Source organism: Pimephales promelas, chromosome 21 (assembly GCF_988280905.1).
Source record: "Pimephales promelas chromosome 21, fPimPro1.hap1.1, whole genome shotgun sequence".
NCBI lineage: Eukaryota > Metazoa > Chordata > Actinopteri > Cypriniformes > Leuciscidae > Pimephales > Pimephales promelas.
Genome location: NC_142789.1, coordinates 168,326 through 190,000, shown reverse-complemented (window position 1 = coordinate 190,000; position 21,675 = coordinate 168,326). Strand labels below are relative to the sequence as shown.

At 39.5% G+C, this 21,675-nt stretch overlaps 1 protein-coding gene across 2 annotated transcripts in view; it reads left to right on the top strand.

Annotated features, from left to right (window-relative positions):
* slc11a2 (solute carrier family 11 member 2) overlaps positions 1-20,728 on the top strand; it is a 24,771-nt gene extending 4,043 nt beyond the window's left edge. For both annotated transcript variants that reach the window (XM_039656209.2, XM_089125189.1), the window contains exons 3-17: positions 6,112-6,170; positions 8,899-9,011; positions 11,542-11,661; positions 11,740-11,859; positions 12,216-12,322; positions 15,040-15,110; positions 15,194-15,261; positions 15,358-15,513; positions 16,446-16,604; positions 16,693-16,779; positions 17,904-18,023; positions 18,122-18,271; positions 18,352-18,425; positions 19,532-19,685; positions 20,057-20,728. In XM_039656209.2, coding sequence (XP_039512143.2) covers positions 6,137-6,170; positions 8,899-9,011; positions 11,542-11,661; positions 11,740-11,859; positions 12,216-12,322; positions 15,040-15,110; positions 15,194-15,261; positions 15,358-15,513; positions 16,446-16,604; positions 16,693-16,779; positions 17,904-18,023; positions 18,122-18,271; positions 18,352-18,425; positions 19,532-19,685; positions 20,057-20,164 — 1,641 coding nt within the window. In that variant the 5' untranslated portion in view covers positions 6,112-6,136 and the 3' untranslated portion in view covers positions 20,165-20,728. The remainder of the gene's footprint in view (positions 1-6,111; positions 6,171-8,898; positions 9,012-11,541; positions 11,662-11,739; positions 11,860-12,215; positions 12,323-15,039; positions 15,111-15,193; positions 15,262-15,357; positions 15,514-16,445; positions 16,605-16,692; positions 16,780-17,903; positions 18,024-18,121; positions 18,272-18,351; positions 18,426-19,531; positions 19,686-20,056) is intronic.
* The last annotated feature ends 947 nt before the right edge of the window (positions 20,729-21,675 follow it).

Below are 21,675 nucleotides of genomic sequence, written 5' to 3'. Positions count from 1 at the left end.
TTCAGATAATTTGCGCTGTTTTTTATGTGGTGAACATGGACACCAGAAACAGACATGTCCCAAACAACAGAACGTTAACATCTTGGCAGATTCACAAATAATTGTTCCGGAGGAAAATGCAGGTGTTCAGGAGAATGCGGGCGTTAAGGGGAAAAATGCGGACGATAAAGAAAAAAACGCGGCTGTTCAGGAGAATGCGGCCGATAAGGGGAAAAATGCGGTCGCAGAAAACAACGCGGCCGTTTGCGAGGTAGACGAAGTTGCTGAGAGAAATGTAGAGATGAATAGTGAAAACACTGGAGATGGCATAGGTTCTACAAGTGTTAATGCTGTAGGGGAACAAAATGAAAGTACAGAATCACAAAAAGTTACTTCTCAGGTCAAAAACAGAGATGAAGCTCAAATGATGGAGTATGTAGAAACAAATTGCAAAAATGATGAAAAATCAGAAGTAAATGAAAGTTGTAGTCAGTCATTTACAGCCAGCTCTAGTGGCGCCAGGTCTGAAAGTGATTCAGATGAATGTGAGACTGAGAGTGTAGGGAGTTTTTTTATGGGAGACATTGACTCTCAAACAGGCACATCAGAATTGAGTGGCTGTGAAATAAAAATCTATTCTACAAAAGAGATTAGTGCTTTCCTTGACGAAACAAAAGGTGTACGGAACCCACAATTTGAATTGTTTTTTCCAGATTTAAGAAGTTTTTTAGCATCTTGTAGAGATGTCATGATAAATACAACCATTGAAGAGTTTAGCAGACAAAAACGTTATCGTCTCAAAAAAATTATGACTAAAGTAAAGAAGATGATTTGTCAAGATACGAAAAAAAATAGTCATTAGGAGTTCCGAGAAAGACAGTGTTGTATAAATATCACCCGCTGGTTTAAGATATTATGACATCCTTAAATATCGGATCGTTAAATGTGAATGGATGTCGAAATAAAGAAAAAAGAAATGCACTTTTCAAATTTTTGGCTTTTAAAAAGTCAAGTGTGATTTTTTTTACAAGAAACACACACAGATGGTTTTAACCAGGCAGAATGGCTAAGTGAATGGAGAGGACAGGTATTTCTTAGCCATGGTTCCAGTGTAAGTGCTGGAGTCGCTGTTCTCATATCGGAAAGCGTTCAGGGTAATGCTTCCAATATGATCGAAATTATTCCTGGAAGAATGCAGCGGGTGGATATTATTTTGCAAGGTCTGTCTTTTTCTTTTATTAATATATATGCGCCTAATGTTGGGTATGAACGAGTTTTATTTTTTAAGAAATTACAGGACGCAATGTCTAGTATTCCTTGTGATAACTTGATCATTGTGGCTGGGGATTTCAATTGTACTCTTGATAATACAGTTGATAGGAATCATGACGAACCGCATCCTAATTCTGCTGAAGCTCTTAAGAAAGTGGTTAATTTTTATTCTCTTGTAGATGTGTGGAGACAATCTTTCCCCAAAAGTAGGCAGTATACATGGCTGAAGGTTAATTCCAATACAATATCGGGCGCTAGATTAGATCGAATATATGTTCAAAAATGTCGAAGAGAAAACTTTTATGATTGTAATATTGTTCCTAATCCAATTTCTGATCATTTCTTTGTCTCTGTTGTAGTTACAACATCGAGTAATACTTTTAAATCTTATTGGCGTTTTAATAATACTCTGTTACGAGATCGCACGTTTGTGCATTTATTTGCTTTCTTTTGGAGAGCTTGGAGAGAGAGAAAGACAGAGTTTAAGTCCCTGAGTCAGTGGTGGGATATCGGAAAAATCCATATACAGTCTTTTTGCCAACAGTATGTAAGAAATAATACAAAAGAAATTCAGAAGAAAATCGAACACTTGGAACAAGAAATAATGAGATTGAACAGCTCCATAAGTGAAAGCACTGGAACAAGTGCAGATTTGCTGGAACAACATACTTTTCTTCTGAAAAATTTGCATGAAGAAAGAGATCATGGCATAATGGCACAAAAAAGATTTACTCAGCTTAACAGCATGGACTCTTCAACAACATTCTTTTTCGCTTTGGAGAAAAAAGTTCAAGAAAATAAGCTAATTACTCATCTAAAACTGTCTGATGGAAGAGAAACAACTGAAAAGAGAGAAATTACCTCACAAGTTTTGTCTTTTTATGAAGAACTGTATAGTGCTGAAACTTGTGATTCTGAAGCAACAGATTATTTTCTTACTGGAATTCCAAAACTGAATGAAGATGAGAAGACACAATTAGAAAAACCACTTTCATTTGAAGAGTTGAGTGAGGCTGCTATACAGCAGTCTGTGGGACGATCTCCAGGACTGGATGGACTGACTTCCGAGTTTTACAAGGCTTTGTGGTCATTGATTGGACCAGATCTGCATTCTGTGTTTCTTGAATGTGAAAAATCAAGAATCCTTCCTCTCAGTTGTAGAAGAGCAATAATTACGTTACTGCCAAAGAAAGGAGATCTAGGACTTTTGAAGAACTGGCGGCCTATCTCCCTTTTAGGGATAGATTATAAGATACTTTCAAAAGCATTAACAAACCGCCTGAAAAATGTTATGGCTTCAATAATCTATAAAGACCAGTCTTATTGTATCCCAAGACGTTCTATCTTTGATAACCTTTTTCTTGTACGAGATCTGTTGCAGTTTACTGAGATTTATGGGCTTGATGTTGGTCTTTTATCACTTGACCAGGAAAAGGCGTTCGACAGAGTCGACCACGAATACCTTTTTAATGCCTTAGCAGCCTTCGGATTTGGAGATCATTTCATCTCATGGATCAAGATCCTTTACACTGATGTTTTTAGTATGATGAAGATAAACGGAACACTAACAAGAACTTTTCCTGTGCGCAGAGGTGTAAGACAAGGATGCAGCCTCTCAGGACTCCTATACGCAATATCTATCGAACCTTTATTGAGAGTTCTAAGAGAAAAACTGCAAGGTATTTCAGTCCTCAACCCCAATATATCGGACACTACTGTAGTAAGGCTTATTGCTTATGCTGATGACATTACAGTCATAATAAGATCCCAAGAAGACATTTTCCAATTGAGCAAGTGTCTGGACTGGTTTCAAAAAGCATCTTCAGCGAAGGTAAATTGGAACAAAACGGAAGCATTACTTTGTGGTCAGTGGAAGGAAGAAGCTCCACCTCATCTTCCACAACAGTGCCACTGGAACACAGAGGGATTGAAGATCCTTGGAATCTGTTTTGGCACTCAGCAGTATATGACAAGGAATTGGGATGGAGTGGTTGAAAAGATATTGGGACGATTGAAGAGGTGGAATTGGATTCAGCCACAGTTATCATGTAGAGGCAGAGTTTTAGTGATAAACAATTTAGCTGCTTCAATGTTGTGGCATCGACTAACTGTTTTAGACCCTCCTGCTGGACTTTTACAGTTACTCCAGAAACATTTTGTGAATTTTTTTTGGGGAGGACATCATTGGGTCCATTCAGGCATACTGAGTTTACCTGTGTTTGAGGGTGGTCAGGGTCTCATTGATCTAACTGCTAAATGGAAAGCTATGAGATTACAATCAGCTCAAAAACTGCTGTATGACATTGATCCACAACCGTGGATTATGTATGGTTTAGCAGTGTTAAGAGCGGTTAGTAAAATTGGACTTGATAGACAATTATTCCTCATTTCTAACAATGCAATCAAAGGGTTTGGTATAAAAGGATTCTACCAGTCTGTATTAAGAGCATGGAGTATGTTTAAGATGGAAAGAGAGGATCATTTTGGTCTTGAAGAACCGCTCTTTCATAATCCATGGTTATGCCATCCGTCTAACTTGCCAAGTTCTGAAATTAACACTTTTATTTCATCTGGTGTGTCAAAAGTGGCAGATTTAGTTGACACAGAACATAGTACATGGCTTTGTGCACAAGAAATAACCAAACAAATGGGTAGGAAGTCAGAAAGAATAGTGCAGAATGTTTTAAGCAAGTTAAAATCGTCATTTCCTACATCATTTAATAAGTTTCTTGAAAACTTTTTTGTTGATGGATTAAACCAAAGTTCTTTTCCTGAATTATTTGTAACACCATATAATTGGCAGGATAATGGACAAATGAGACAACTTCTTTCCTTTAAAGAACTTCTGCATGTTTCTTTTTCAGACAGTAGTAAGCAGCTTTTGTATACAGCTTGTGTGAAGTCAAGATTTTGTGAACAACTTAAGAATAAGACAGATACAAAATGGAGGAGTTATTTATCTGCTCCTGATGTGCAATTACCTTCATGGCGTTTGTTTTATAAAAGTCCATTGCCAAAACGATCAGGAGATTTACAGTGGCGTATCTTGCACTGTGCATTAGCAACAAAAACTTTTTTGTTCAAGTGCAACCTTAGTACATCTTCTGTTTGTAAATTTTGCAATGTATCGGATACTGTGTTTCACATTTTTTTCGATTGTTACAAAATTTTACCTCTTTTGAATATTTTAGAAAATATATTTGAAGGTTTTGGTTGGAATTTTTCAAAAACAGTATTTATTTTTGGGTCTAAATATATTAAGTCTCAAAGTGAGTCCTGCACCTTTTCCAATTTTTTGATTGGTCAAGCAAAGTTAACTATTTGGAAAGCATATAAACTTGAAAATGAAGATAAAAGGATCAATATGGTAGAATTGTTCAAAGCTTTGGTAGAATCCAGAGTTAAAATAGAGTATGAATTTTATAAAATGAACAATGATATGCACATTTTTAAGAGAAAGTGGTGTATAAATGTTAATTTTATTTTTGTGAATGATGATGATAAATTAGTGTTTCAGTGGTAATGCTGAAATTTGAAGGAATTAATATTGTTATTTATTACTCATTGTTATTAATTATGAAAATGTGATTATTGTATAACATGAATAGAGAATAAAAAGAGTTAAACATCATCTCTCTCTCTCTCTCTCTCTCTCTCTCTCTCTCTCTCTCTCTCTCTCTCTCTCTCTCTCTCTCTCTCTCTCTCTGTTTAATCTGTGGAGAGCAGTGAGAGAGTTCTGTGATAAACCCAACGGCACGGACACACCCAGCCAGCTCTCTCTCTCTCTCTCTCTCTCTCTCTCTCTCTTACACACACACACACACACACACACGCACGCACACACACATACACATACTCTGAGTGTGTGGTCTAATTGTGTGTGTTCCCTTTGAACTGAAAGATGTTCAACGAATGTTTTGCTAATATTCCAGTTAAGTTATGCATACATTGTTTCTGAATATTCTCTGAACGTTCAAAGTGTCAGTTTGAAAGAAAATATTTGAAAATATTTTTTGTTGTTTCTGTGAACGAACGTCAAGGACACATTCCATTCTTCAAACATGTGATCGTTACTTATAAATCCCAATAGCAACATTTAAAACAGTTTCACAAACATCCAACTAAAATGTTGGAGGAAGAAACATTATTAAAGTCCAGATCCCGTTAAACAGATGCTCTATTAGCGGTACTGTAGGAGCGTGTGGACACCTGAGGACGTTCCCAGTTCTCCCACAGGAGCTCCAGTCACTCCTATAATCCTGGTGGGAAATGCTTCTCCTGTGGGCTTAAAGGATTTTGGGCTCAGTCGTGTTCGTGTGTGTAATACTGTGCAGGAGTTTCCCGTAAAACACACAAACATCATACATAACAAATGCAATAATTACTGTTTTTATTTCCCAAGTTTGATGTTAGTGGGTTATTAACGCAGCGTTTGTGAAGCATTTGAGTAATAATACTGTTATACTTCACTGGAGTCTGTGCTTGATTTGAGTTCTGTTGGATTTTTACAATTTTATGTGGACAAATATTTGTAAATGTATCTCATACATCATCTTTTCTCAATAATTAAGAAAATGAAAATCTTAAAATTATTAATCTTATTTTAAATAAAAACTATGAAAAATGTTTGCTTTTAAATACTTCAGTACAATTATATGTGCATGGCTTCACTCAAGTATTTTTTTGGTTAGATAATTATGAATTTAATGGAGAATGCTGAACCGTATCTGTGGTTTAACTGAAGCGTAGTCTGTGTTATGTGCAACACATCTCGTTATTATTTTTATTATTATTATACAGTTCATTTCTGCAGTAGAATTGTTGTCTGTGTGTGACCCGTGTGTGTTTTCTGCCCTTCAGTCTGACACACACACTCCTGGAGCTCATGAAGACTGAGCAGGATGGGGACGTGCTGGAAGGTGAGACACGCATCACATCCTGTCTCCTGACACACGTGACAGTCAGCACACGCATGTTTCCTGGCACACACACGTCTCCTGACACACGCAACCGCCAGCACACGCGTGTGTCTCCTGAATGAGATTCAGTGCCGCTCAATGATCCAAAACCACAGGAAAACCAGCGTTGACCAGTTAATCTGATGTTGTTATATATAAAATATATAAACTGTTTTATAGGGATTGTTTACTTTGAAATTAATTTTTGATATGTTTTATCTTCCCTCAAGGGCATCCGAGATGTAGGTGTCTTTGTTTCCACAGTATTTTCAATTTTGAGATTTTTCAGTCAAACCGTTGTTGTCTATCAGTCCTACACTGGAGGCTAAGGGGGTCCACCAAAGAGAAGTCCAAATTAAACATGATTTAATGACTCGTAAATGTAAGTACACACTGATGGCCTAAGACACGAAACGAGCGGTTTGTGTGAGAAAACCAACAGTATTTATATCGTTATATCGCAAGCGATCACTTCCGGCGTAACATTGAACTGATTCAGTTTGGTTCAGTTGGACATTGAACAACTGATTCAGATCACTGTGATTACACGAGGTAAAACGATATAAATACTGTTGGTTTTCTCACACAAACCGCTCGTTTCGTGTCTGAGGCCATCAATGTGTACTTACATTTACGAGTCATTAAATCATGTTTAATTTGGACTTCTCTTTGGTGGACCCCCTTAGCCTCCAGTGTATGACTGATAGACAACAACGGTTTGACTGAAAAATCTCAAAATTGAAAATACTGCGGAAACAAAGACACCTACATCTCGGATGCCCTTGAGGGAAGATAAAACATATCAAACATTAATTTCAAAGTGAGCCATCCTTTAAAAAATGCTGACTCTGTACGTCCATCAGATCAACAGAGAGACAGGCCAGTGTCTGTGAGAAGATTGTGTGACCGGTAGATGTATTATTGCTGTGTGTGAGTTTTATGAATGCTGTCTGAGAGAGTGAGTCATTAATCATCAGGGTAGTTTCCTCGTGTTTATGATGAACGTGACTCTCGTGATGTCCAGGTTTATGGAGAGTCATATTCTCTTCTGAACTCAGTGACTCGGTTTGTTCTGCCGTTTCCGCACTCTACACAGCATTTGGAAACGTACTTTTTAAAGTAATGCATTACAATAATGGTGACTCCCTAAAAAAGCAACTAGTTACATTTAATTAATGGAAAGTGAAGAAATGTTTTTAGTTATGTTTTCAACCTCTTCCAGGCCTTGAAGGTGTTTTTTTCATAAGTGTTTAATGCAGCCTATAAAACATACACCTTTCAGAATCATACTTACAGAATATTATCATCTCATGAGCTCTAGCACGATAGTTGCTGCACTAAAAATCTCTGAATATTACGGGTTATATTACAGTGTAAAAACTCTTTATTTTTTTACAGCCTTTTTCCACCTTAGAAACATTGCTAAGCTAGATTACTGTAATGCTTTATTAGCCGGTTGTCCTGCATCCTCAATAAACAAGCTACAGTTAGTCCAAAATGCAGCTGCTAGAGTTCTTACTAGATCAAGAAAATATGATCATATAACACCGATTCGATCATCACTTCATTGGTTACCTATAAAGTTCCATATCAATTACAAGGTATTGCTTTTGACTTGTAAAGCTCTAAATGGTTTAGCTTCAGTCTATTTAACAGATATTCTATTACCCTACAACCCTACGATTTAAGATCACTAAATTCGAGGCTTCTGGTCATTCCTAGGATATCCAGATCCACCAAAGGAGGGAGGGCATTTTCACATTTAGCCCCGAAGCTCTGGAATAGCCTTCCTGATATTGTTCATTGCTCAGACTCGCTCTCCCAGTTTAAAACTAGACTAAACACGCATTTATTTAGCCTGGCATACATATACATTTTTTATCTTACTGTTACTGTAAATTTGGCCTCTAGTTCATAACCGCCAGAGGAGAGCTGGCCCCCGACTGAGCCTGGGCTCTCCCAAGGTTTTTTTTCTCCATCAGGTCATCTGATGCAGTTTTAGGAGACCGTCGGGTCACTTGATGGAGTTTTTCGGTTGCCACTGGTGCCTTTGGCTTGCTCAGTTGGGGATACTCAAATTAAACGACCCATCATTGATCAGCTCTACCAAACTTGATTGTCTTTTTTCATGAATAAACAAACAATGTTAAGTTGTCTTGATTGATATTGTGAAGCAGCTTTGATGCAGTCTGTATTGTGAAAAGCGCTATATAAATATATTTGACGTGACTTGACTTATTGTTTAGGCAAATTAACTAAAAGTAATGTGTTACTTTAAAAAGAACTCAAATAGTAATGTATAAATGCATGTGCATTATTCTTACATTAACCAAGTAATCTGATTACGTAATGTACGTCTCTTGTCATGAGTTAACACCAGCACCAAAATGTTATTTGCTTTCTGGGCAGTTTTGGGTTTGATGATGTCAGTGGAAGGAAACGAGAGATTATATTACAGGAGATGTGATCATATCTCGCGCTCATAAATGCGTGTGGATAATCAAGAGGATCTTTAACTGCAGGATGTTTGAGTTTTAACTTGAGTTTATGTGTTGAAGGTCATGTGACTGAAGCGTGAGAGTTTCTGCCACATCTCAAGGTTCAGTCATTCTGACCCGTTTATCCCTCTCTCTCTGGTGTGTGTGTGTGTGTGTGTGTGTGTGTGTGTGTGTGTGTGTGTGTGTTTCAGAGAGCCTGCAGGAGCCGGACCTCTACAGTCCCGTGTCTCCTCTCCCGCAGGATCAGGCGATCTCCACATACTTCGAGGAGAAGGTCCCCATCCCGGAGGATGACCAAGCGAAGGTAGAGGAGGTCCCACACCGAGACCCGACCCAAACCGGGTAGTTTTAGATAAAATGGCTTTTATCGTATAGACCCTAATGGTGCGTTCATTCGCGTCTGCCGCCCGAGTTGAAAAATCTGAACTTTGGCGTCAATTCGCGCCGCGTTAACCAATCAGGAGCCTGCTGCTTGCTCACGTGGTGAAGTGTCTGGATGCTTCAAAAAATTATTTTGTAATATGACTAAATGCATGGTGGGATTCTTATGCACAACAAAGCAAATATTTTATCACTTAAAACTTTATTTCTATATACGAGACATGTTCATTTTGTATTGAATGTTATTCATTCCATGTCTAGATTATATGAAATAGTATTATGATGTAAAGACAACCAACATGCATCACAGGACAGGTTAATAACTAGGGCTGAACGATTAATTGCATTTGCGATAAAATCGCGATATGATGAAAAGCGATTTTGTAATCGCAAGAGCTGCGGTTACACTGGTCACGTGACGCGCGGGAGAAAAGCAGTCTGCAAGATCAAGCATCAACTTGCCACGCTACGCGGTCTGGCGTTCAGAAAAGAACAGTTTATTTTTATTGTATGTGATATTGTGTTATTTATTCTCTCCCCAACGATCCTGGATCGATTCAGAGAATTTCCGAATCGTGTCTGAGCTTAGTTTTTAAACACGGATGCGTGATGACGCTGCGCGTGCTTTAGACTCCTGGTCGAAATGAACACCGCTACTGAGAGTTTCTGTTTTGATATGATCATTCGGTGAGGTCACAAGCTTGTGAAGCTCCGCCCCCTGTGCCGGCATTAGCATCTTATTTGCATTTAAAGGGACACACGAAAAGTCACAATTTAAACACGCTATATAAAATTATCTGTTGTGTATTTTGAGCTAAAACTTCACATACACACTCTGGGGACATCAGAGTCTTATTTTACATTTTGTGAAAAGGGGCATAAAAGGTGCCTCTTTTTAACTCCAATTAAACATTAAATGATGGATGTAATAACTTGATGGATTTAATCAAATATGCATTAGATCTTTAAGGACAGGTGAAGTAAAAATAACCAAAATGTAATCGCATACATTTATGAGAACGCTCCTCTCTAGAGTTTATAGTCACGGATGTATAGTTACGGCTTTTCTGAGGATAATGTGACTTTATTGTTCTCCAGCTGTTTTGTTGATGGTTGAAACACTGAATGATGGATTTCAGGAAGTTGTTCTGTATCTTTCAACTTTCCTTCTGATGTTCATTGATGTTTTTTTGCTGCTGTAATTGGTAGTAAAGAGGAAGAGATGATCGGTTCATCCAACACGCACATTAAACACACAAACACACATTTACTGACTGAGTTTCCTGAAGAACCGGACAGGATCTGAAGCTGAGACTGGTCCATGTCAGTATATTGTCAGCCTGTGGCAGTGAAGGTTCGTGAGAGATCTCGTATTATCAGTCTCGAGTGTGTGAAGGGTCATGGGAAAGAACACAGTGCTTTGTCAGATTATGAATGATGTTTATAAGTATTACATTCTTCCTCATGAATTAGTCTAAAAACATCACAAATCTTGATTTCTTCAAGCTCAAACAAGAGGAACAGAAATAAAGACAAAAGGGAAGCAGTGAAGACAGCGTAACTGTTCACTCGTCATGTGTTCTTGAGGGCGATACGGATCCGACCTATCAGCATGTGCTTGAGCAACAGTGACCTTTGACCTTCTGGCCTGGACCAGGATAGTGGAGAAGTGAAAGCAGAGCACAGGAAGTCTAACGCTTGTACACACCGTCAGACTCTTGCTAGCTGTGTTTCCATCCAAAGCTGTGAAATTAGCTTCTGCAAAAAACTAGATAATGCACAACACATTTGTGAATAAAGCATCATTTCCATTCCATGTGTTCAAGAGAACAAGATCTTCACTTCCTGTGAAATCGACTCAAAATATCAGTAATAAACTAAGTTTCTTCAATGTGGCTGTTTTTCCCTCCATCATAAATGTGTGTCTCAGAGCGTCAGACGAAACACAGTAAACCCTGTCATGTTCTCTTGCGTTCGGATGCTGGTGTTCGGAAACACACTCGTGTGTGTGTGTGTGTGTGTGAGTGTGTGTGTGAGATGCTTCTGGACGGAATTAAACCCAGTCATTCAGATCACACACTTTGACTGCGGTCATTTGAGATGCTGCGATGCCATTGGTCCACTGGTTACTCCAGTTATCCAATCACAGGCTCTACTGAGGCAAAGTCACATGAGTGTTTGAGGGTTTTATTTATTAAATGTCTTTCCATCGTCGTTCATGTGCATGTCTGCTTATTGGATAAAAAATGATCTGCCTCAATTAAGTGCTTACATTTTTTTATTGTACATCTTAGCATTTCCATCCCGTGTTTTTATGCAATATTGTGTAATAATAGTGTTAGGAAGCTAGTCTCGTCATACCCACCTTCCCCTGCAGTCACATGACGTGTACAGCTCGAGAAGAATGTGAAATGCATCGCTGTGTTGACTCTCGCTGCTCTTCCTCTCTGTAGATGTTCAGCTTTCGGAAACTGTGGGCTTTCACTGGCCCGGGTTTCCTGATGAGCATCGCCTATCTGGACCCGGGGAACATCGAGTCGGACCTGCAGTCCGGGGCTAAAGCAGGGTTTAAGGTGTGTAAGGGTACATCTACACTTGTTAATAACGTGTGACGTGTGTGTGACCTGTTTTAATCTGTGTGTGTCCTGCAGCTGCTCTGGGTGCTCCTGGGCTCCACCATCATCGGGCTCCTGCTGCAGCGTTTGGCTGCTCGGCTCGGGGTCGTCACCGGGATGCATCTTGCCGAGGTCTGCAACCGCCACTATCCCACGGTACGTTCATCCTGTGGTACCTTCGTCCCGCAGTATGTTCATCCCGCGGTACGTTCATCCTGCTGCATTTTCATCCCGCGGTACGTTTATCCCGGAATGCGTTCATCCCGCGGTATGGTTATCCCATGGTACGTTCATCCCGCGATACGATCGTCCCGAAATACGTTCATCCTGCGGTTCATTCATCCCACGATAAGTTCATCCCATGGTACATTTATCCCATGATACGTTCATTCTGTGGTATATGTATCCCACAATACGTTCATCCCACAATACGTTCATCCCACGGTAGATAAGTGTTTCCTGTACTTTAGTGTTTCCTGTTCATGTGCTGAAGTGTTTCCTTCGCTGTGCAGGTGCCTCGGATCATCCTGTGGCTGATGGTGGAGTTGGCCATCATCGGCTCTGACATGCAAGAGGTCATCGGCTGCGCCATCGCTTTCAATCTGCTGTCGGTCGGCAGGTACATTATCATGCAGGGATGTGATTTTTCCGGATTAATCCGGAATTCCGGATTTTCCGACCTGAAAATGTGACCTACGTGAATCATGCAGATCTGTAAAAAAAAAAAAAAAAAACGGGTGTCTGCAGCCGGAATGAAAAGGAGAGAATATGAGGACATAACCCATAACTGGCTGACGTGCGTACAGAAAGTTCCTTCCAAAGTATCAACAAGGACGTATTTGCGTTCAGCCAGAGAATGTCTGATTGGTTCAGCTTGTTCACCTGCTCAATTTCGTATCTCAGTCGCTCTCGCGCTGGTATCGTTGTCAGTTGACAACATCACAGTTAGGTCACCAGGGCTGGGCGATATATCGATATATTTCAAATTTGCGCTATGATCCATTGCTCCAAGCAAGCTGCTGACTGCTTTTGTAGAAATATGTAGCAGCTATATCGTGCATTCTGTCAGTTGCAGTCCTGACACCTCCGTCTCAACAGCATTAGTGTACAACGCGACAAATACTCGCAATATTAACACAGAGGAACGGCTACATCAGTTCAGCGAGTTCACAAAAGTTAATTTGCATGTGATTTAATTAAAGCCTTGCCGGTTAAAGATGTCATTCACTGTTGATGCGCTGTTCTGAGCGCGAGCACCCGACGTGCACATGCACTAAAAGCTTGTAACAGCGCCTGGTTGCTGGACTAAGTTATCTTTCGAGTATTATTTCGCTAATACTCTCAAATACACACAAGGTTTACATAAGAACATTTGGTTATGTCTAAACTCAAAGCAAACCGAGAAAATTGAGAGAAATCTGCTTGTCAAATGCTCCGTGTATATTAGACGTGTCGCGTACAGGTCTTAAAGTGACAGTAGCCCTAATAATAAAAATGCAGCTGCTTGTTCTTAAATTGATAGTTAACCCCAAAATAAAAATTCTGTCATTATTTATTCACTGTAAATGTTGTTCCAAACCTGTATTCATTTATTTCTTGTGCTGAACAAAAAAGAAGATATTTTGAAAAATGTGGGTGACCAGACAGTTGCTGGTCCCCATTGACTTCCATAGGGAAAAATTTACTATGGAAATCACTGGGGTACATCAACTGTTTGGTTACCCACATTCTTCCAAATAATTTAAACAGAAGAAAGAAACTTATTCAGGTTTAAAACAACTTGAGAGAGTAAATTATGACAATTACAATTTTTGGGAGAACTATCTATTTAATGTTAATTAAACAACAAAACACAGAGGAAATCACTCGCTGCTCTTGACTGAGAACTTTAATAGTAGCTTTAATAATAATCAATGTATAATTTATATAGTGAAGACTATATTTGACTTTGCTTGAACATTTACTCTCGCTTTGCGGAAAAGATATTGGGATACCGATCGGGGGGGGGGGGGGTGGTCGGGGGGTGGTCGGGCTTCGTATATTTTCCTGCTTTTTTGTCCTTAGCCAATCACATGCCTGATCATGATCAAAAACGGTTCCTCTAAGTGCGTGTAGGGTCAGCCTGTAGGAGGTCAGCCTGTAGGAGGTCAGTCTGTAGGAGTTCAGCCTAGAAGAGGTCAGCCTGTAGAGCTGCAGTGAACAATTACTCAAACATTTGTGGAATCAGTTCAGTGGGCGAAGCATTTATTTATTTATTTATGTTAATCTTTCACATCAGTTTTGTTTTTGCCAGGCCTTTTAATTTTAGTTTTAGTCTTTTGGACAAATGCTTTTTAGTTTTAGTCACGTTTTTGTCGCTTATGAACTTAATAGTTTTAGTCAACGAAAATGCAAAACGGTTAGTCAATTTTAGTAGAAAAAAGTAGTAGTCTTCAACAAATTCATTTGGTATTGGAAATGGGCTTTCGTTTGACTGGTTGTTGCAATTCATAAAACAACAGTTAACCTTAACCTTTTCACAATAAACTATACTTTCTCATTGATGGAGATCGTGCTGCCAAACTCTACTTCACTGTTGCGTTGGGCAGAAACATTTTATCCCCATATTTCAAGTTATATTTTTCATGAATTGATGCTCTTCTAAAATTTCAGCACATTGGCTATTTTCACCAGTAATCACAGTAATAAAGGAATGGTTTAAAATGTATTCAGCAAAAAACGTTGAGCTACTACATTACACACAGATAAAGTGGTAACAGTGAAATCACTGTTTTACTCCAAAAAAGTCAGGAATAAAAACATTTTTACTTTGGCAATTGTTGCTTTATTTGAGAAATGCCAAAGTGCAATGAACAATGAGCCCGAAATATCAGCTATTGAGGAACACGTATCCTCTAGATTCTTCCCACCCCGTTTGTGGCCACATTTACCGTCGTCTCCAATACTATGCCTTCCGTTTTTCTTTCTGATGGATTATACTGAATGTCCATAAATCATCTCGTCGTTTCCGACCACCAAGCCCGTTTATTGGCTTCGCCGCCATGGTCCTTCGAAGTCGTGTGGCCAGTGACGAGCTGCAGGTGTGTTGTTGTTGTTGTTGTTGTTGTTGTTGTGTGGAATCAGTGGTGGGCGTACCCAAAACAAGGATAGGAAGCGGCAGCATTGCTGATACATTTTTAGCTCAAAACAGACAGATTTCATCCAAAATATGAAGTTTACAACAATGAAGTTGTAAATCTGATAAATAATGAGCCCTTGAATTACTGAATTAATTTTTTTTAATGTTTGAGTTTATTGAAGTTGATCTTGAGGAAGCTGGTGTTTGTTCTTCTGCAGGATTCCTCTGTGGGCCGGAGTGCTGATAACCATCATCGACACGTTTGTGTTCCTGTTTCTGGACAAGTACGGTAGGTCAGCACCGAAGAGAGTGAGAGTGAAGAGAGCGACTCGTACCTCCATCTGATGAGCATGTCTGGTTTGTTTTGGTCAGGTCTGAGGAAGCTGGAGGCTTTCTTTGGGTTCCTCATCACCATCATGGCTATCAGCTTCGGCTACGAGGTTCAGTAAAGCTCGTTCTCTGTAGACTGGCTCTGTGAGGAAGACGCCTCTCTGCAGTGTTTCAGCATGTGTGTGTGTGTGTGTGTGTGTTTGCAGTATGTGCGAGTGGCTCCGGACCAGGCGGAGGTTCTGAAGGGCATGTTTCTGCCGTATTGCAGCGGCTGTGGAGCCGAGCAGCTCAAGCAGGCCGTCGGGATCGTGGGAGCCGTAATAATGCCTCACAACGTCTATCTGCATTCTGCTCTCGTTAAGGTCGGTGAACTGCACCAGATCTGATCAGAGTTAGACTTAGACCCAACCACAAACCTGGTTTAAAAGGCATGCTTCATAAAATGTGCCGTTAGCTGACAGACGGGCAAGAATCCGTGCACAGTTAGCAGATGTCCGTGACCTGACAAGCTAAACTCCATCTCAGAGTTTTCAAACAGCATTTTCTGTATTTCTGCATAAATCTGAATTAAACGATTAAACAGCTGTGCTAGGCTTTATAATAATTGATCCTTTTGATTTTTGTTATCTTGTTTTTCATAAATGTACAATACAAATAGCAATGTGTAAAGTTTTACCAGATTTAGTGTTACACTTGTTGTCTCTTATTTGTTCCCCATTAAATGTTTTTGTTTTATTTGTAAATGTTCAGATTTTATACAATTATTGTGCACTCGTGATTTTTCTAGACTAAATTTTACTGCTGATTTATCCACTAATCTAGTTTATAATAGCATTTTTGTTGTAGATTATGATCATATATTTTTTGTATTTGTTGTTTTTCTCTAAGTTTTATTAAGTAGATTGTGTTTAACACACACAAAAGAGTGATTATCTGTTCAACACAGAGAGTTGTAGAAATTCTACTTGATTTAAAAAAAAAAATCAAATCGAATCGTAAATCGAGTTTTTTATCAAAAAAATTGCCCAGCCCTATTCAGTCGGTCGAGGTTCAGACACGAGTAAAAGCACGAGACACTGAGAGACGCTTTATAGCAGAAAGTTTTTTTCTAAAAAGGGTCTTTTTTTTACAAAGACAATCCAATTAAACAAAAACACACTGTCATTTCATACTTCTGTAAGTTACTTCATAATTGTGGTAAATTAGGTGAATAAATCAATGAAAACTCCTGCGCTGAATCCATCTGATGTTTAATCCGACATATTTAGCTGATTGGTGTTTATCTTTGCTTCAGTCACGAGATGTCGATCGAGGAAACAAGAAGGAGGTGAAGGAGGCCAACAAGTACTACTTCATCGAGTCCACCATCGCGCTCTTCGTCTCCTTCCTCATCAATGTTTTTGTGGTGGCCGTCTTTGCTGAGGCCTTTTATGGCAAGACAAACATGGAAGTGGTGAGGACTTATATCTGCCTCCTGTTCAAGACTTCTATATTGGTATGTTTGAGTGCGGTTCATCTGAACTCTGGGGTGTTTCCTTCAGGGCCAGCAGTGTAATGCGTCTGGAAGTCCTCACACCGATCTCTTCCCAGCCAACAACCAGACGCTGGAGGTCGACATCTACAAAGGGGTATGATGGGAACAATCGTTGGAATCGTTTCACAATAAATTCACTAGTGTCCAAAAGTCACATCTGGAGGGGACATTAGATTTTAATGACACTTCAAGTTTGATTAAACTATGAAAATACGAGGAAAGTATTTCATATTTATTAAACATGTTAAATATGAGGAAGAACAAAATGCTTAAAGTATTTACCTGACCTCCTGGCAAAAAAGGCAAACTACAGCTCGGATTTATTTTACTATGCACAGGGAAAAAAGTCTGATGGAGAAAGCTTTTGCATGTGGCCAAAAATGATGTTGCACAATTTGTGCGTTTTCATTGCACACATAAAACAAGCACAATTACACAATCTCATGACCTTGCCCTTCTCGTCTGCTGCATCCGAGGAGAACAGACCCTGAGAATCAGCATATTCATAACCCGATATGAGCTGAGGAGTTTGCTGATGGCGCCACCTGTGGGTCAAAAGTGTTCAGTAGCTCAACACAGCTAAAATAGAAAACAATTAAACTAATTGATAGAACTATACTTTCCCAGTATTTATTTGATTGATTTATATTTAAGAATTACAGACATGTTTATATGACAAGTTTTTTTAAATATTAAAATGAAATATTCACTAATTTTCTTGACTTTGTTGATTAGAGTTAAAGGTTTTTACAGAGGAGACTTTTGATTACAATCAGAAAATACTGTCAACAGACTGAAAACAGTTCACCTTGTTTTCACCAAATACATTTACTCGCACTGTAAAGGAGTAAAATGTTGCATAAATCAAGTGAATGCTATCTAAACAATTTACATATAAATACAATTTGGTGTGTGTAAAGCTGCTGAAGTGCAGATTTCTGACTCAAACTCACCTTTGCACTTTATATATTTGCGTCTGTAGATTTCACTTAAATGTGTCTTTTGAATGATTTTTTTCCAGTAGTCTGAAATAAGACATTTTGGAATCAGCCTAAAATTTATCAGTGAATAAAAAAAATGTTTTGCCTCTAGTGTGTTCCACTTTAATTACAATAATCAATGCAATTTTATATTCAGTCCAATACTGACATGATTCATGTGAGGTTTGTCTGTTTGTGAATGAATGAACGTGTTTCTTTTGTCTTCCTGTGATTGAAGGGTGTGGTCCTGGGCTGTTTCTTTGGCCCCGCTGCGCTCTATATTTGGGCGATTGGGATCCTTGCGGCTGGACAGAGTTCAACTATGACAGGAACCTACTCTGGTCAGTTTGTGATGGAGGTATGTTCATCTACAGATCTGCATGTTTCAGCTTCATTCCTCTGTATGTGTTCATGCATTTGGGAATGTGCTTCTGTAAGAACTGGTATTTCTCGCAGGGTTTCCTGAACCTGCGCTGGTCTCGCTTCGCTCGCGTGTTGTTGACACGCTCCATCGCCATATTCCCCACTCTCCTGGTGGCCGTGTTTCAGGATGTGCGGCATCTTACAGGCATGAACGACTTCCTCAACGTGTTGCAGAGCATGCAGGTACCCGGTTGAAACATGACGCCACTGAAACACTGCTGAAACCCATGCAGCTCTTCTGATCTTCTGCTCTGTTTCCACAGCTGCCGTTTGCTCTGATCCCCATCCTGACCTTTACCAGTCTGACATCACTAATGAACGATTTCGCTAACGGACTGTAAGTATCTATACTGTACTTGACTGCAAACTCGAGAAACAGTGGGCTGTGTTTATATTCTGGGTTCATCTGTTTGCCTGTATATGCTTTTTCAGTCAGCTGTATACTGGATTTGGTCTTTTAATATCCCTGTTAGGGTTGTGAATCGTCACTGGTCTCACGATTCAATTCCATTACGATGTCAACAATATGATTCAATTCAATATCACATCATGCATCAATGCATCATGATGTGCTGCAATATCACTGCACATGGCTTGTCAATTAATACAAGCAGTCGGAAATATGAACTTTTGTTTTATTTTTTCCAAGTACACTTCTTGAATGTAGTCAAACAAAACTTAAGTCTGAACACAGCAAATGACAGGAACATTTATAACTAATAAACACTAGTAAATACTAAAGTATACTGTCAAGCAGTGTACTTAAGGTATAATAACTGTGAAACATTGCAAAAATTGGCTGGTTTCATGAGCCAAAGCTCTTTGCAATAACATCCATGCTAAAGTTTTAGAATATAGTATAGGATGTACTGAATATTCTTCAGTTTTAGGCTAAACATAAACACGACAAATAGAATATCAGATCTCTGTCATATGGCCAAAAAAAACACAATAACAAGCTTTTTTGCATAGTTGGTTTGACACATGAAAACTGTAACAATGTCAATCTTACAAGGTGACGTGATGTGACTTTGCTCTCACTTGAAATGTGTCCCCACGTCAACTCCTTGAACTTGAGGGTATTGAGCCTGGAAAGTGCTTGAAAGGTCCTTGAATTTGAAGTCAATCAAGGTGTGGGAACCCTGAAATAATGAGAGCATTTTTTTTAGTACTCGATCTTGTGTTTCGTTTCCCTCCTCTAATTTACACTAGCGCGAAAAGCGTGCATGTGAAATGTGAAAAATGATGACCGATGGAGGAAAGCCTTGCTTTGCCCTCCAATATAAGGGTGTGATGTCACGTTCCTGTAAATCGCACTGTATACAAAGCAGCTTCACAGTAGGAGAATGGCGATCGGTAAACCGCTGTTTCAGTATAGATCTGACTAGCTGTTCCAGTCCTGTCATGTGCTCCAGTGGCCTGAAGATTGTTCTGTGTTTGCAGCGTGTGGAAGATCAGCGGTGGTGTGCTCATCCTGCTGGTGTGTGCAATCAACATGTACTTTGTGGTGGTGTACGTGACGGCCCTCAACAGCACCGTCCTCTACGTCTTCTCTGCCCTCCTCTCCATCGCGTACCTGAGCTTCGTCATCTATCTGGTGAGACTCAAAGCATCCTTCATTTGAACGGCTCAGTTGTGCAGATCCTGCCGGTCAGCAGTTCGTCAGATTCAATTTTAGACATCAATATTTCATCATATCCAGTGACCGTAAGAACAGCTGGAGCTGCGAGGTTTCTCTTTATAACACTCGGGATCAGCTGCCAGTGAGAGCCTGTATTAAACGGGGCGGGGGGACTTTATCTGCATCGCCATTCATGGACTGATGACAATTTTTGCAGAATGTTTCGCAAATCGACTCTGAGCTCAGTGTTTAACATCAGCGCGCTCTAGGCTGCTGTGTGAGTGTGTGTGTGTGTGATCAGCCAGTGGATGAGAGCTGTTGTGATGTGCGGTTTCTTCTGTCCGCAGGTCTGGATCTGTCTGATCGCTCTCGGCGTCTCTCGGCTCGACTTCACCGGATCCGTCCGGTTTCCACCCGCCGTCCTCATCGATGAACAGCCAGAGTTCGACTCCTGAACCAAACTCATGAGCACCATAAGTATGAACGTTTGTTCTTCTAATATGAGGAACGTCCATACTGGGACAAACAGTACAATCCAAATATTTGTTTCTTTTCCTGTTTCCTTTCCTGATCCGTGGCACTTTTCCACGGTTTATAGATCTACTATTGTAGGTCTGGCAGAGCTGATTGAGTAGATCTATCGGAATAAGTTATTTACAGCAACAGCTGCAGAAATATGTGTTTAAAATCATTCATTATTGAAATGACAAAAGATCAGTGTGTGAAGATAATTCAGTGACACACTAACTTCCTAACGACTCGTTTGCTGATGATCGGCCGACTGGAGCATTTTAACAGTTATTTAATGGTTCTTACATTTTTGTTAACATGAATAAACCGATGTAAAAGGTGTTTTATAATCTGTAGTAATATTTTCACACTAAAACGTGTTTTAAGTGAATAGCTGAGTCAAAGAATGAGTATTTATTGAATGGAATGAGCATCATCAGCTCGTGGATCTGTCGGACGGGTCGGAGTCGGTATCTGGGCTTAAATCAAACGCCCATCGTCAAATCTTTCATCCATCGTCGTTTTCGTTGATTCGTTTCACATCCATTCTGATTTTTTTTTCCATTTTTCAAAGATTCTGTTATTGTGCACGACTACTTCAACCCTTCGTCAGATTTACGGATTTTCTGCCTTCGTTTGGCAATATAACAGCAGTGAGACGTTAGAGAACGAAACGGGTTTCTGACTGACGTGTAGTTCGATAAGATGCAGATTTTTAAAAACCTTTCAAGAAGCAACAAAAGTGCCTTTAAATCATTTCGACAAACTGCTTCTTTCTGTCATTGATCTTCTGAAGTTTCATCTCCGTCATGTTTGTGCTCTGAAATGCTAGTCGTGATGACTTTAATTTACTGTGTTTCTCTCGTAAAAACAGATGCGAGTTATTTTGCCGTAACCCGTGTTTGGTTCTGGTGTTCGTTTTAAACACATTCCATGCTGTGAACCATGAAGAGTGGCTGATGCATTTATGTCTGCATGACATGATCCATATGCCCTGATGAACCCGATGTGCATTATTGACACTGTACATGCTGACAAACGAATAAAAGTCCAAAATCTCACCAGCTTCAAGTCTGATGTCAGATGTTTTATGGCCACAGAAACAACAATGGTGGCAGAACTGTGTGAATCTGCAGAAAATAACAACTGTGTGCAAACAGACAAGATTGTGCAGCAATATAGGGAAAAATCATGTTTCAATTACACAAATATAACCTCCTATACATACAAGTATCGGACAATATGAAGTGCACTTTGTCCACCATCAACTAAAATGTTACATAAATTAACAAATTTATAAAAGAACACATTTTTTGCTTTGTCTCTCCGATCTGCCTTCATAAGCACGTATGCATTCATTAATGTTAATACACTGATGTGTGTGTGTGTATGATGACATGAAACGGTGAAACAGATCTGAGCTGATGACTCGTCAAACGCACCTGTCGCCGCTTCA